Source organism: Chionomys nivalis, chromosome 1, assembly GCF_950005125.1.
Source record: "Chionomys nivalis chromosome 1, mChiNiv1.1, whole genome shotgun sequence".
Lineage (NCBI taxonomy): Eukaryota > Metazoa > Chordata > Mammalia > Rodentia > Cricetidae > Chionomys > Chionomys nivalis.
This window is the reverse complement of record NC_080086.1, coordinates 122760575-122775939: the sequence shown is the minus strand read 5'-3', so window position 1 is coordinate 122775939 and position 15365 is coordinate 122760575. Positions and strand designations below refer to the sequence as shown.

The 15365-nt window shown below is 39.5% G+C and overlaps 1 protein-coding gene across 6 annotated transcripts in view; it reads left to right on the top strand.

Annotated features, from left to right (window-relative positions):
- Positions 1–15365, top strand: part of Eml4 (EMAP like 4) — a 122863-nt gene that overhangs the window by 87811 nt on the left and 19687 nt on the right. For all 6 annotated transcript variants that reach the window (XM_057762009.1, XM_057761998.1, XM_057761989.1 and 3 more), the window contains 9 exons: positions 1520–1589; positions 2852–2962; positions 4694–4789; positions 7538–7672; positions 7834–7969; positions 11141–11292; positions 12452–12577; positions 12658–12789; positions 13742–13809. In XM_057762009.1, the coding sequence (XP_057617992.1) occupies positions 1520–1589; positions 2852–2962; positions 4694–4789; positions 7538–7672; positions 7834–7969; positions 11141–11292; positions 12452–12577; positions 12658–12789; positions 13742–13809 (1026 nt within the window). The remainder of the gene's footprint in view (positions 1–1519; positions 1590–2851; positions 2963–4693; positions 4790–7537; positions 7673–7833; positions 7970–11140; positions 11293–12451; positions 12578–12657; positions 12790–13741; positions 13810–15365) is intronic.

The following is a 15365-nucleotide window of genomic DNA, read 5'->3' as shown; positions in this document are numbered from 1 at the left end:
CTACAGCCGCACAAATGTATTACCTAGTGCAGAAATTATAATTTAAATTTCTTGTTTGAAAAGAAAGAACAGAGATAAATACAACAAAATGTTACCATAATAGTTTTATTTTTTAATGACATTTTTATTGTACATGCATTGGTATTTTGTCTACATGTTTACATGTATGTATGCATGTATGAGTGTGTTGAATCCCGTGGAGCTGGAGTTACTGAAAGTTGTGAGCTGTCATGTGGGTGCTGAGAATTTAACCCGCGTCCTCTGAAAGAGCAGCCAGTGTTCTGAACCATCTCTCCAGCCCCTAAAGTTTTAGTTTTAATGTCTAGATGCAGGGTATAAACTGTTTAAGAAGAAAAGAAATTAGAGAAATATTGGTAAACTCTAGCCTCCTTAGAAATGAAAACCTTATTATCATTTATGCCAAATTATTGAGATATTTCAGAAGATACAATTCTTAATATGGAGAAGTTTTATAACTTTGGAACATTTTTATCTCATGTGACAAATTAATTAAATTCTTCTGGAAAATAATTAGCAATGCATAGCAGGAAACAAAAATTCTTTCCAGTTGAGCTGACTCCTTGATTACAAAATGGTCAGCAAGTGAGCCAAACTGACAAGCTGAGCTCCATCCCTAGAACCCACGTGGTAGAACTTTAACACCTACAGTCTCCCTCTGGCCTCCCCATGCCCTCTCCCCATAAATAAACATTATACATGCTTGACAGTGTGTTCCACATGGTTGGAGAAGAAAACCAGCTCCCACAAGTAGTTCTCTGATCTCTACAGCGTTCATGCACCTACATGCAAGACTTGCACAAACAAATAAATAAATGTAATAAAAATTTAACTTGTAAATATTAAATGAGGTAGAGTGTGATAGAGGAAGACACCCAACATTGTCCTCTGGCCTCCAAAGTCAGGCTCGCACACCTACACAGCCGTGCCCACGCACAGTTTGTGGTTGATTTTGTGTGTACCACGATCAGTTAGAGTACAGTTGCTACAATATTTACCATTTTCATTCAGAACTCATTGCCCTGGGTTAGAGTTACAAAAGCTTAATATTAAGAACTAGCTGCATGTTGGTAAAATTATATTGGAAGACATTTAGTGCTGCTTTTTGTTTGTAGAAATGCTTAAAATACTAAAGAATTGTTAGTAAGTGTGTAAGGATTATGTAAAGATGAAGCTATGCTTACATTTTAATAGATGAAAATTATATTGGGCCATACTTCATAAAGCCATGTAAACATATCTGCTTACGTATAGTGACTAAAAGGGAATTTGAACACATGAAAATGATTGCCATTCTTATAAATATTTTCTATTAATTTAGTATTCCATAAATGTATTAAGAAAGAAAAACAGAAGTTTGCTTAATTTACTAATAAAAATAAATAGGTCAGGTGTGTTTTTAAGACTGAAAATATTTATCTGAAAAAATATATTGATACAAAGGCATGTTCATGCTGTTTCGTGTTTCTGTATTTAAATTATTGTTAATACTGCTCTTTAGCCTGGCTGTACATCCTGACAAGATAAGGATCGCAACTGGACAGATAGCTGGAGTGGACAAGGATGGAAGGGTGAGCAGCCAGTGTTTTGTCTCTACTCCTACTGCCCATTGTTTTATTTGCTGAAAGTGTGTACGAAAGGATCTCTATTATTGGGAAAATATTAGAATGTAAGAAGGTCTTAAAATGCAGGATTCAAACTACTGTTTCCTTCTAAATAGTAAGTAGCCTACCTAGGGAAATGTCTATGTGTGAAAATGGAAGGACTCTTGCTCGTTAAAAGTTAGACTTGTTAAACTAAATTCCTCCAGTTGATGGGCCCTCCTGATTCTCTGTTAGGAAATCAGCTGACATCTTAGAGTTTCAGTTGGTATTTGGTTTCAGTAGATTGTTTTATATAACATGTCTTATGTCTGAGATCAGCAGTGAATTGATGACTACTCTGTGTACATGATGTTCTCTGGGTTCAGTTTCTATAAAGAAAAGCTACAAGTGGGAGTTTACATTGGATGGATGGTGCTGAAGATCCCTCCCAGTTCTTTATTCTTTCAAGGATTGTTTCCATAGAACTTAGTAAACAGTTGTTTTTTTTTAAGGAACATTATGTCAAGAATAAATGTAATACTAAAAGTAAAGTAGCAGAGATGATGGACCCACACCTGTAGTGGCCCCAAGCAGGAGGATTGCTTGATTTTAAGAGTTTGAGATCAGCCTGGATAAAATTGTAGGATCCTGTCTTTAAAAAAAAAAAAAAAAAAAGCTAAGTACCCAGAGCACATTAGACTTGGAGTCTTAACTCTGCCTTTTAGTAGCTGTAAAAGCTGACTACAATCTGTCTCTCTCCTTATCTCCAGCATGAGAGTTGCAGATTCTGTTATGGCATAACATTTGCTGCGCTGGTCACTCTTATTCCCATAGTATGAGTGGGGAAGTGCCTATTGTTTGGAGGCATGTCTCAATTTTGTAGTTTTTATATTAACTAAGGTGGCAAATTGGGCTGGGTGTGGTAGTGCATGCCTTGATCCCAATAGTCAGGAGGCAAAGTCAGGTGGATATCTGAGTTCCAGGACAGCGTGGTCTACAGAATGAGTTCCAGGACAGCCAGGCCTACACAGAAACATTGCCTCAAAAAACCAAAACAAAAACAAAAAGCAAATTGCTGTGTGGTAGTGGTGCACATGTGTATGTTGTGTGGAGTGATGCACATGTGTATGCTGTGTGGTAGTGGTGCACATGTGTATGCTGTGTGGAGTGGTGCACATGTGTATGCTGTGTGGAGTGGTGCACATATCTGCACCCACTTGGACATGCTAGTTCTGTCTTGTGTTTTGCAGCCTCTGCAGCCCCATGTCAGAGTGTGGGATTCAGTAAGCCTTTCCACACTACATGTCATTGGACTTGGAACTTTTGAGCGTGGAGTAGGATGCCTGGCTTTTTCAAAAGCAGTAAGTCACAGTTACTTTTTAAAAGTAAGCAAGCTAAGCCTGAGTTTGTTTTGTGTATGTGTATAATCTTGTATCTGTACAAAAACGAGATGCTAGTTATTTTCAGCATAGCTATTGTAATATAGCTAATATTGTAATCTAAGTACTAAATTTGATTTAGGTAGGCTCAAGGTATTACATTTAAATTTAATGTGTCTGTCTTAAACAGTATTCTATTGCTGTGAAAAGACACCATGACCACAACTTTTATTTTAAAAAAAGAATTTAATTGGGCCTTTCTTACAGTTTCAGAGGTTTAGTTCAGTCTACCTGACAAGAAGCATGGAGGCACACAGACAGGCATGGTAGCCAAGAGTTCTACATCTGGTTTCTCAGACAGGGAAAAAAAAAGAGACTCTGGGCTTGGCCTGGGCTTCTGAAACCTCAAAGTGCACCCCCAGTGACTCGCTTCCACCACCAAAGCCACACCTCCTAATCCTTTCAAATAGTAACTAAGCATTCAAATCTGTGAGTCTCTGGGGGGTCATCCTTATTTAAACCACCACATTGTCTTTGTCCTGAGATAGAATACCAGTGTAGTGGTGGAAATGGGTAGAAGAACACAGGCATAGTGTTGTATGGCTTGAGATAAACAATCAGATGCATTTTAATTTCAATTTGAGTCATAGGAAACGTCCATCTTATTAGGAAATTCAGACACAATGCTTTATTTCTGTAAAATAATTTTTTTTGGTGTTACATGAGAGAAAAGAAACAATCAGAAGTTTGTATTCCTTAGCATTCACAAATTATCTTAGTTCTGAATTGATGATACTGTTACTTTAATTTTGTGTATAGTGAGCTGGAGAAATGGCTCAGTGGTTAAGGCACTTGCTGCTCTTGCAGAGGACCTGTATTCAGTCCCCAGCACCCACATGATGGCTCACAACCATCTGTAACTCCAGTTCCAACAGATTCAACACCCTCTACTGACCTCAGCAGGTCCCGTATATTCATGCAGTGTTCACACACACACACGTGTGTGTGTGTGTATGGAGGCAAAACACACCTTAAAAAAGTCTTTTTAATTGTATATAGTGATGCCATTTAAGCTTCAAGGGTTTATTATGAGAAGGAAGTAAGATATTGCTCATCTGAGCATTTAACTTCCTTGAATTAGTGGTTACATTTATAAAGTATGTAAGAAACTTATATTTTCACAGTCATGTTTTAAATTTTTAAATACACACTCTACATTTTCCTGAGCTTCATTGCTACTTCAGAATGTTTTAGCTATTCATAGTTTCCCTTCAGTTCTTACCTGTAGTCACCAGCTGTATTCTGACTTACAGGGATTTTGGGGGTCCTGAAAAAAAAAGAGACATTAGTAAAGCAGAACATTTAATTGAATTTCCCAGCTTTGCTTGTTTGAAGGCACTGAAGTCTGACAGGTCAGGAGAAGAGAATCTAACAGAACAAAAACAGGCTAGCGGCACTGTTGTCATGTGTTTGGTGTCGTTGTTAAAATACTAAGACTAGTTAGAATGGCCCATACTCTTCAGCTTTCCTAATTCTACCAGTCAAACACTACTCTTGCTTTAGTGGTTTTAACACATGAGTTACTGTGTTTCTAAAAAAGCATAATTTTTTATAAATAGTACATTCAGTTGTGTCTCAATAGTTTAACAATTTTTTTCATGATCTCACTATTAGTAGTTTCAATAATGACATTTCACATTTACTTTTATTTAGGATTCAGGTGTTCATTTATGCGTTATTGATGACTCCAATGAACATATGCTTACTGTATGGGACTGGCAGAAAAAGTCAAAAGTAGCAGAGATAAAGGTAAATCAAAATGAATTTTGGATATTACCTTTTGGAGTCCATTATTTGACCGGTATTTGAATTTATAGTATATGTGTATCCAGATTATAAGAATAAATTCACAGTTCATATTTATCGGTTTTTTCAATTTGGCAGGCATCTGTATAATGACACTACAGTGAGATAAAACAAAATAGTCAACTTGGAGCAGGTTCATATTTCAGAAAACATCATGCTGCTGAAATATCAAAGTAGACAGACAGATGTCCATAAGCACCTGCTTGGCTACTGCCTTTTTAATGAACTTGACATGTCAATCAGCCTCTACTCTAAGGCTTTCTCAATTTACAGGAAAGTTTTACTTAAGAACATGCTTGATATGACGGAAGACCATATATAAACATACAAGGTTTTGTGTAATGATTCTAGGAAGTGCTAGAGCAGTTAGAGGGACTGTAGCATTTATAAGTGCTGTAGAATAGCACAATCCCATTGTGTGGCTCAGGCTGGCTGGTAAGAAGCTTGTAAGTTAGCATCACAGCTGCATTTACACGGGTCAGAAATGTTAAGAGTACAGAATGACTTTGATAAGTCCTTAAAGAAGAATGTTTTCAAGGTTGGTGAGATGTCTCAGCAGGTAGAACTGGTCCTGCTCTTGTAGAGGACCTGAGATCAACTCCTAGCACCCACATCAGCTACCACCTTGGGACTCCAGCTTCGGGGAGATTAAGCCAGTGGGCACCTGCACTTAGGTGGACATAATCCACACAGAGACACACATACGTAATTTAAAAATTAAAAAAGGAAGAATATACATTTTGCTTCAGCTCCTTGTATCTTTAGTTGAGATTACTTTGTATAAATTTCAAGTTTTCAGCCTTTTGCTTTAAAATCTGGGGTTTTGTTGTCATAGATAGATAGATAGATAGATAGATAGATAGATAGATAGATAGATAGATAGATAGATAGATAGATAGATAGATATATGGCTGTCAGAAAACCTCACACTTTGAAAAACATAACTGAAGGCATAGATGATCTTTCAGCCATTACCATTTTATATAATTTACATCACTTGTGTAGGGAAATGGCAGCAAATTGAAATAGGTGAATTTTCTCTTTTGTAGTAAGGTCTGCCAGATGAGAGCAGGTTTCCCCCGGCCATGCCTGTGTCACCTCTCTAGAATATGTTGCTAGTACAGAACTCCATTGCAGACCCTCCACTGAGGGCATTACTGTCTGCCTGAAGATACTACACTATGTACCTCCAGCCTAGATTTCCCAGACATCATATATGATGGCCCCACCCAATATTGCCTCCACCAGAGTTTCATTCTTGTCTCGTCCCCTCCTTTCTCATCCAGATTCCCCAAAGTCTCCTAAATGTCCATTTCCAGAATAGCTGATTATAAAGCAAGTAAAGCTTGACTTCCAGGTGTCTATTCCTGTTTAGGGCAGAAAGGAAAGCCTTCCTAGAAAAGAACCAAGGCATTTTTCCAGGAATGACTTGGTTCTAGGGCTACATCACTGGCCTCCTTTCCACTGTCTTCCTCCCTGGGTATTGACCTTACAACTCTCTCTGTTTAAGTCATTAAAGACCTGAGGCCTGATAATAGCTTTGTACTTTGTATGAGTTAAAGTTCAATGTGGAGTTGCTGCTGGGTGGGCAAGTTGGTAGAACCATTTTGAAAAACTATTTTTCCTCTTAAGGCTGAGCATAGGCCTACTTGCTGACACAACCTGATTTTTCCAGAATATAAACCCAACATAAATAGACTGATATATTCACTAGAATGCAGATTGCAGTGCTGTTTGCAGTAGCTAAAAAAAAAAAGTGGAACTACCTTGATCCCAGTTAGCAAGCAATGTGGTCCTTTTTTTTACTTTTTATTTTTACTTTTCCTCCTTTCCAAGGAATAGTAGAGCATTTCGACTGACCATGACTGAATCTCACAAATATATTATTGAAAATCACTGTAGGGGCTGGAGAGATGGCTCAGCGGTTAAGAGCATTGCCTGCTCTTCCAAAGGTCCTGAGTTCAATTCCCAGCAACCAAATGGTGGCTCACAACCATCTGTAATGAGGTCTGGTGCCCTCTTCTGGCCTGCAGGCATACATGTACACAGACTGTTGTATATATAATAAATAAATATTAAAAAAAAAAAAAAAGAAAATCACTGTAAACATGAAAGGAGTACACTGCTTGCAGTTCCGTTTACACATCTCCTCTGCTTGATTTCCTGTGGACAGGCAGAGGCTAGGTGACTAGAAAGGGATCTGCTCTGTTTTGGCTCTTTTGTTGTGAGCTTTAGGACAGTACACTTTGCTCTTGCATCTTACACTTGTAGTGTGCTTTCCCAAACATATAAGAAGTATGCTATTATTCTTATAAATAAACATAAGAATTGATATAATAGTATAAGGATGTCAGATTTAAGTCTTGATTCTAGAAGTCTGTTGTTAAAATATTTTTGTTACGAAGCCAGGTAGGTGATGGTGGCGCACACCTTTAATCCTATCACTAGGGAGGCAGAGGCAGGCAGATCTCTGAGTTCAAGACCAGCCTGGTCTACAGAGCGAGTTCCAGGATAGCCAGGGCTACACAGAGAAACCCTGTCTTAGGGTGTGGGGGATTTAGGGAAATATATCTTAGAAGAAAAGGCATTTCCTAAAATATTTTCCCTGTCTTTGTAAGGAGCTATGATTGAATTTTGACAGCAGTAAGGATATATGTTCTTCTAAAAGTCTCATTTTTTTTATTTTCACAGACAACAAATGAAGTTGTTTTAGCTGTGGAATTCCACCCAACAGATGCAAATACTATAATTACATGTGGTAAATCTCATATTTTTTTCTGGACCTGGAGTGGCAATTCACTAACAAGAAAACAGGGAATTTTTGGGGTAAGGTTCACAATGTTGTAACATCACTGGATGTGTGTGTGTGTGTGTGTGTGTGTGTGTGTGTGTGTGTGTGTATCATATGATGCTAATCTTTTTTATTGTTGGGTAAACATAAAATCACTATGCCAAAGAGAAAACTGAAAATTCTCATTTTATTGTAGAAATATGAAAAACCAAAATTCATTCAGTGTTTAGCATTCTTGGGGAATGGAGATGTTCTTACTGGAGACTCAGGTGGAATCATCCTTATCTGGAGCAAAACTACCGTAGAGCCCCCACCTGGGAAAGGACCTAAAGGTATATTATTCTCGTGTTAAACGCGCTGCATAGTTCATGTCTAGTGCTGTGGCAGGTCGTGTGTCCGCTATCCTGTCCCGCCCTGCCCCTTACCCGGCCAGGAGAGAAAGTCTGCACTGGAATAATGTGAGCATTACCAACATACCTGTTATTTTTAATGTTCTTCATAAGATCCTTTCTAATGTGATTGTTTATTATACATGTATAATCTAAACAACAGACAACCTTGATTTTACTTTACTATGGTCTCCATGGGGAACCATGAAACTGTCCACCTATTTTTTTATGGGTTGTTGTTGTTGTTGGACAGGGTCTCACTGTGTAGCTCTTGACTGTCCTGGAATTGACGGAGATCCACTGCCTCTGCCTCCTAAGTGTAGGGAGTAAAAGTACGCACTATCATGCCTGGCTATTTTGATAATACCTTTCTCTCTATGCGTGTGTGCATGCGTGTTTCAAAACAGTGTTTCTCTGTGTAGCCCTGGCTGTCCTGGAATTCATTCTAGACCAGGCTGGTTTTCAAGTCAAAAGATCCACCTGCCTCTGCCTCCTGAGTGCTAGAATTAAAGGTGTGAGCCACCACATCTGGCTATTTTTGTAATTTCTTATGTGCTACTTTCAGACTGCACAAACAAGGAAGGAGACTTAAGTGTGCAGCTGTTCGCAGTGTTCATGCTCTCTTCCTTTCTCTGATGCTGACCTTAAGGCAATCAGCAGTGCTCAGAAAAGTCACATTTTTTTAGGTGTCCTGTCTCTCCTGGGTACCTAGATGCAATCAGAGTTAAGTAAGTAAGATAAGTAAATCATGAGGACAGACATCCACTGAACATGTCGTGAAGTTAGTTTAGGTGGAGGCAATTGATTGAGTAGACAGGCCTTGCCTTTCTCTGTGCCAGTGTGCCATCTCATTACATATTACCACTAATGCACTCACACTGAGAGACCTTTTCAGAATCAGCTGTGACTGGAAATTTTTTAAGGCTGCCAAAACCTAGTTCATTTTCGCTAATTTTACAAATTTATTGACAGACTCAGTAGAAAAGTGAGTTAAAAATTATCTCAGTAAGAGTCTTGTCAGTGCATAGTTCACATGCATCAAGTGTGCTCCTCTAAAGACTGTAACGTACACTAATCCAGATTTAGCACCTGTTGGCACCTCCCAGAAAGGAGCCTGCTCCAACTAGCAGCACGCTCATCTCTCTAGGTGTCTCTATTCTAGGTAATTTATTGAAATAATGTGAAATGTGTGGCTTTGTATAACTAGTTTCTTTTTTGTTTGTTTGGTTGGTTTTTTGTTTTATTTTGTTTTTGTCTGTTTGTTTTTCGAGACAGGGTTTCTCTGTAGCTTTGGAGCCTGTCCTGGAACTCACTCTGTAGACCAGACTGGCCTCAAACTCACAGAAATCCGACTGTCTTTGCCTCCTGAGTACTGGGATTAAAGGCGTGCACTATTGTTGTAAGAGAGGGGGGCCCTTTGTTTGTCTTGGCTGCCCTGCTAGCTTACACCCAAAATAATCACACAGAAACCATATTCATTAAAACACTGCTTGGCCCAATAGCTCTAGTTTCTTATTGGCTAACTCTTACATATTAGTTTAATCCATTTCTATTAATCTGTGTATTGCCACATGACTGTGACTTACCAGCAAGATTCTAACCAGTGTTCATCTCAGGCAGAAGATCCATGGCTTCTCTGACTCTGCTTTCTTCCTCCCAGAATTCAGTTCTGTCTTCCCTGCCCACCTAAGTTCTGCCCCTATCAGGCCAAGGCAGTTTCTTTATTCATTAACCAATGAAAGCAACATATAGACAGAAGGACCTTCTACACCACACTATCAAAATTTTTATTTTTTAACACAATTCACTACATAGCCCATGCTGGTCCAGAACTCACTGCTGACCTCAAACTCAACAGCTCTTCTTCTGAAATTATAAATATACACTCCCATGTCTGACTATAACTGGCTTTTATACATGTTTTCCAAGTTTATCATGTTAAGGGTTGTTTTATTACCTCATTTCTTGACATAATATTCAGTTATATAGGCATGCCCATGTTTTGCTTATCCATTCATCAGCTGGTATACAATTTTAGAAAATAAATGGTTTTAAAACTTTCATCCCCTTTTCTCATAAGATCTATGGCTATTTGTTGACTTCAGCCATGTTTAAACAAGGCTCTGCCTGCCATTGTGAACCTGGTAACTAATTCTCGAAGGCATTGTCTTCCAAAAGCTGTCCTCCTGCCTCACTAGCCTCACTGGATTGACAGAGGCCTCAGAGTAAGCATCATGGGCCCGGGTCAGGGTTGGGTGACATCATTTCTTCTCTAGCTTCCTATTTCTCAACAGATTAAAAGGAGTGATTAGATTATTAGTGATTGCTATGTACTGAGCTAACAAAGATTTTTTTTTTCAAGTCTCCAGAAGTGGAAGACTTGCCGGGCGGTGGTGGCGCACGCCTTTAATCCCAGCACTTGGGAGGCAGAGGCAGGTGGATCTCTGTGAGTTCGAGGCCAGCCTGGTCTACAAGAGCTAGTTCCAGGACAGGCTCCAAAACCACAGAGAAACCCTGTCTCAAAAAACCAAAAAAAAAAAAAAAAAAAAAAAAAACAGAAGTGGAAGACTTGAGTCCTGCCTGGTCACAGCTTTATTATTAGATAGCTGGTATTATGTATGTATAACTCTCATACTTCTGCCCTTACTCTACAGTCAGAAGAATGACACCACCCTAATATTTCACAACACTGTCATAAGAGATGACAGTGAAGTTTGCACAAGCTACATTCTGTAAGAAAATAATTTTTAGACTCCATAAGTATCGACGTAAATGTGAATGATTATTTTCAGCCTTAAGCTTCTCTCCCTGCCGTGATTCAGTAACTTGCTGAGAATTGGTTTTTGATTATGAAGCTCTGTGGGCATTCTGAGTATTCACCCTGTAGCTCTGCTGAAGCTTTTTCCAGAAAGACACTAAAGTTTAATGTGTTGTTTTGCCAGGCACTGGTGGCGCACGCCTTTAATCCCAGCACTCAGGAAAGAGGCAGGCAGATCTCTGTGAGTTTGGGCCTGTCTGATCCACAGCACTAGTTCAGGGCAGCTAGGGCTGTTAGGCAGAGAAACCCTATCAAGTGTTATTACTGTCGTTCTTATTTTCCCATTACCATATTAGGTGTCTATCAGATCAGCAGACAAATCAAAGCTCATGATGGCAGTGTATTTACACTTTGTCAGATGCGGAATGGAATGCTATTAACTGGAGGAGGAAAAGACAGAAAAATAATTCTGTGGGATCATGATCTCAACCCTGAAAGAGATATCGAGGTAAGACTGGCAATGGAGCACTAAATTCTTTAAATAGTGGAGCCTCTCCTTGTGCATTTTGTCCCATTTTGAGATAGCTTTTCTGAGAAACTGATACAGTCCTTACCATCCCTTCTCCTCTCCCAGAGGAGAGAGTGTGTTACGTCACAGAGTAATCTGTTTCAAACAAAATAATTTGGAGTTTTTGAGGGCTTTCATTGTTTATTTTGCAGTGCAAGAAATTGAACTCAGGGCCTGACACAGGCTAGGCAAACACTATGAGCAGAGGCATTTGGTGCCCCTTCGTGAAAAAATGCACCATTTCAGAGTCATTCTGTGCGATCATTGTAGTTATTGGTGTAAAAATCACTATTATATCACATAGAGTAGAAGTGAAATGGATCTCACAAATAGGCCTATGAATGGCCTTTAAAATACTTTACAATGCAGTCATCTCCCCACAGAATCCAGACATCTGTGGGTACTCAGGTCCCTTACGTAATGCAGTCAAGTGTTTTGGTACTTGCACTTTAATTACCTGTATATTGCTTACCGTATCTGATACAATATGAATGCTGTCAGAACGTTTTCCTGAGTGGAATAGGAACTAATGATGAGGGTGGTGCATATTCAGTACAGACAGGTTTTTTTTCACTCTAGTATTTTCAATCCATAGTTGATTAAATCCTTGGACTTTGACTCTACAGATAAAAAGACCAACTGTGTTTTTGATTTACTGAGACTTTTCTATTTTGGTCATTTTGACAATCAAGAATGAATACCCAGAAGAACATAAAGCAAAACTTAGGCTATCTTCTTTACAAGCTTCAGTAGAGCTTACTCCTCTCCCCACACTTCTAACCCTTAACTCTTGGAATCATATGGAATATAAATTAAATTTTACTGAGGTGAAATGAGATCAAGGTGAGAAACTGCAGGAGACCTTGTACTACAAAGATAATTACTATAAATGAGGCAAAGAATGTTGATAATATAACTTCTGTGTAATAAAATGTAATTGAACATTAAATTACAACTTGATGAGACTTCCACATTGTTTCAGATTTAGTCTGTCTTTATTGCCCTATAACTGCATCCAGCTGTGAACACAGCGCTACTCAGGTAGTAATGATCGCATGTTCCTCTGCTTACGGTAACTGCACACATTCATTTGTTCCAGGTTCCTGATCAGTATGGCACAATTAGAGCTGTTGCAGAAGGAAAGGCAGAACAATTTCTAGTAGGTACATCACGAAACTTTATTTTACGGGGAACGTTTAACGATGGCTTCCAAATAGAAGTGCAGGTAAGCTCTGTGGGGCCAGCGGTTTCTGTTATTTTTTGGTGACACCCACTGGTTCTTACAACAAGGTTTTTCATTTTCAGGGTCATACAGATGAACTCTGGGGCCTCGCAACACATCCCTTCAAAGATTTGCTCTTGACATGTGCTCAGGACAGGCAGGTGTGCATGTGGAACTCAGTGGAGCATAGGCTGGAGTGGACCAGGCTTGTGGATGTGAGTGGATAATTTCCCGTGCAAACTCCTCCCACTGGCAGTTGAAACAACAATGGAAAAAAGGATTATGTATTGATTTAAACTTGTATTTGGCAAAGGCATAGAGTAAGAGGGAAATGTTTGGTCTCAAGTTATAATGTGATTCTACATTGAAGAGGCAGGATAGCCATGTACACTCCCAGTTTTTCTCTCAGTTTCAGTGGTAAAAGTAAGATGATGTCATGTATTTGTGGAGCATTAATTATGAGATATTCAGGCCCATGTGGTGTTGCACTTGGTTTCAGTAAATGCTGTAACAGACACTGTCTTCTTTATGAGTGATCTTATATTTTCTCCCTACTGTATCCCTTTCTAGCCTGAAAGAAATACGTGAGGGCTTTTTGTCTTTGGGGGTTCAGGGTTGACAGGTTTCTCTGTGTAGCCTTGACTGTTCTGGAACTTGCTCTGTAGACCAGGCTGACCTCAAACCCGTATCTCTGCCTCTGCCTTCCCATGCTAGGATTAAAGTCATGTGCTGCTATAAGCGGAGACTGCTCGTTTGTTTCCCTTGGCTCTAGGGAGTTGTTCTCCTGTCCCCTCTGTCTTTGTCAGTGTTCTATTGCTGTGAATAGACATCATGAATGTGGCAACTCTTAGAAAGGAAAACATTTACTTGGGGCTGGGTTGCAGTTTCAGAGGTATAGTTCATTATCAGCATGGTGGGACATGGTGCTGGAGGAACTGAGAGTTCTACATCTTGATCCACAGGCAATAGAGAGTGAACTGTGTCCCACACCGGGTATAGCTTGAGCATATGAGACCCCAAAACCCACCCCACGGTGACACACTTCCTCCAATAAGCCCCCCCCCCCCAATAGTGCCAATCCCTGTGGGTCAAGCATTCAAACACATAAGTCTATGAGGGCATACCTATTCAAACCACACCCTCAACGGCTGTCCTCTTCTCCTCTAGGAACCAGGACATTGTGCAGATTTTCATCCAAGCGGTACAGTGGTGGCCATCGGAACACACTCAGGCAGGTAGGGTGAACTGAGTGATCTGAACTTGTGGGCTGTTTGAGTTATTGTTAAGTGTTCTGAGTCTCATCTGGGAATTCATCTCCTATATAACACACTTACCTCTTGGTGTACTCAGTAACCCTTTACTGAACACTAAATTAAAGGTAAGGCTGGAGGGGCTTGAAAATCACCAAAACACAGTTTGAGTGAATAAAGGATGTATGGGGGTCAAGTATGCACTCACACATGGCCCTAGTTTTTTCATTGTTCTAATTGATTAGCTAGGAGATGGCTCAGCAGGTAAGGTGCTTACCACCAACTCATGAACGTTGTCCTCTGACTGCCACATGTATGCCATGGCACGTGCACTACCCTCCAGTCCGTCCTGTCATGGCTCCCCACAGCCCACTGAAGTCACTTTCTAATATTTATGAAACTGTGAAGTCACTCAGTCTTAGTGACTTAGACTAAAGTTAAGGCAATTATTACTTCCTGGAGTTGTGAGTAGAAAACACGTGACTGAGAGGACTGTAGTAAGTGACTACATATGTAGTGTTGGCAGTTAGTCTGTGGTGTCTGGTATGGAGTTGGAGACTAACTACATAGAATCTAGGGCAGATGCAGTTTTCATTGTTCACTTTAGGTATAACTTTGTGTTAGGTTTCACAACTGTTTCCATGCTTTTGATTCATGGACCTTCCATTTGTTTTTATTTTTTCCTTTGGTCTGTGAGCACTTAACTTAACTTCTTAACTGAGAAGATACTATTGTAGCCATTCAGATTATAATTGCTTCTCTTTTATACCTGGGGAAAAGTCACATTCAGGGCTAAGAAACTTGTCCAAATTGTGCATGAGCCAGAAAAATGACTGGTACAATGTTTAAAGATGTGTCTAGGTCCATTTATAGATTTCTTAATCATACCACCAAGTAATAAATTCACTGGTGACTCGGAGTTATCAATATGCATTAGTACTACATTAAGGAAAGAATTCAAAGCACTTCTCTTGGAGTAATGTAACCAGGAGTGAGCTTGATTGAGTCCTCTATTTCCATCCCTGTGTCTTTCTTCTCTCTGTGGCTTGTGGGTTCTGGCCAGCTGTAAACAGTCTATTATATGAGTCTGGATCTGTGTCCCTGTGCCTGTCTGTCCCTATGTCTGGTCCCTAACAGGGCTTTTGCCTTGTATGTATTGAGTAGCTCAGAAAGAACGTGTCACTTGAGAAGGAGTGAAGCATCAGTGCACATATTTATTGCATAAGTTCATGTGCATCCTGTTTGCTGTTCTCAGCTAATGATTAGCATAATACAGACAAACATACGTTTTTCTGGGCTTAGCATGTGGAAAAGATCAAAGCTGTGCATTAGCTTAGATAGATTACATGGAAAGTCCAAGGCAAGTTACATTGTTCTTTTAAAGGCAGCTTAAACAGGCTGAATAGGGTAGCGGTATTAAGTCTTAAGTGACCTCAAGGTATGTTATTAACGCAGCTGTGAGGTCCAACAATAATTCTAATAAGAGATGTTTTGATAATATCTCCACATAGAAGCTCAAGAGCAAATAAATTATCAGTGAT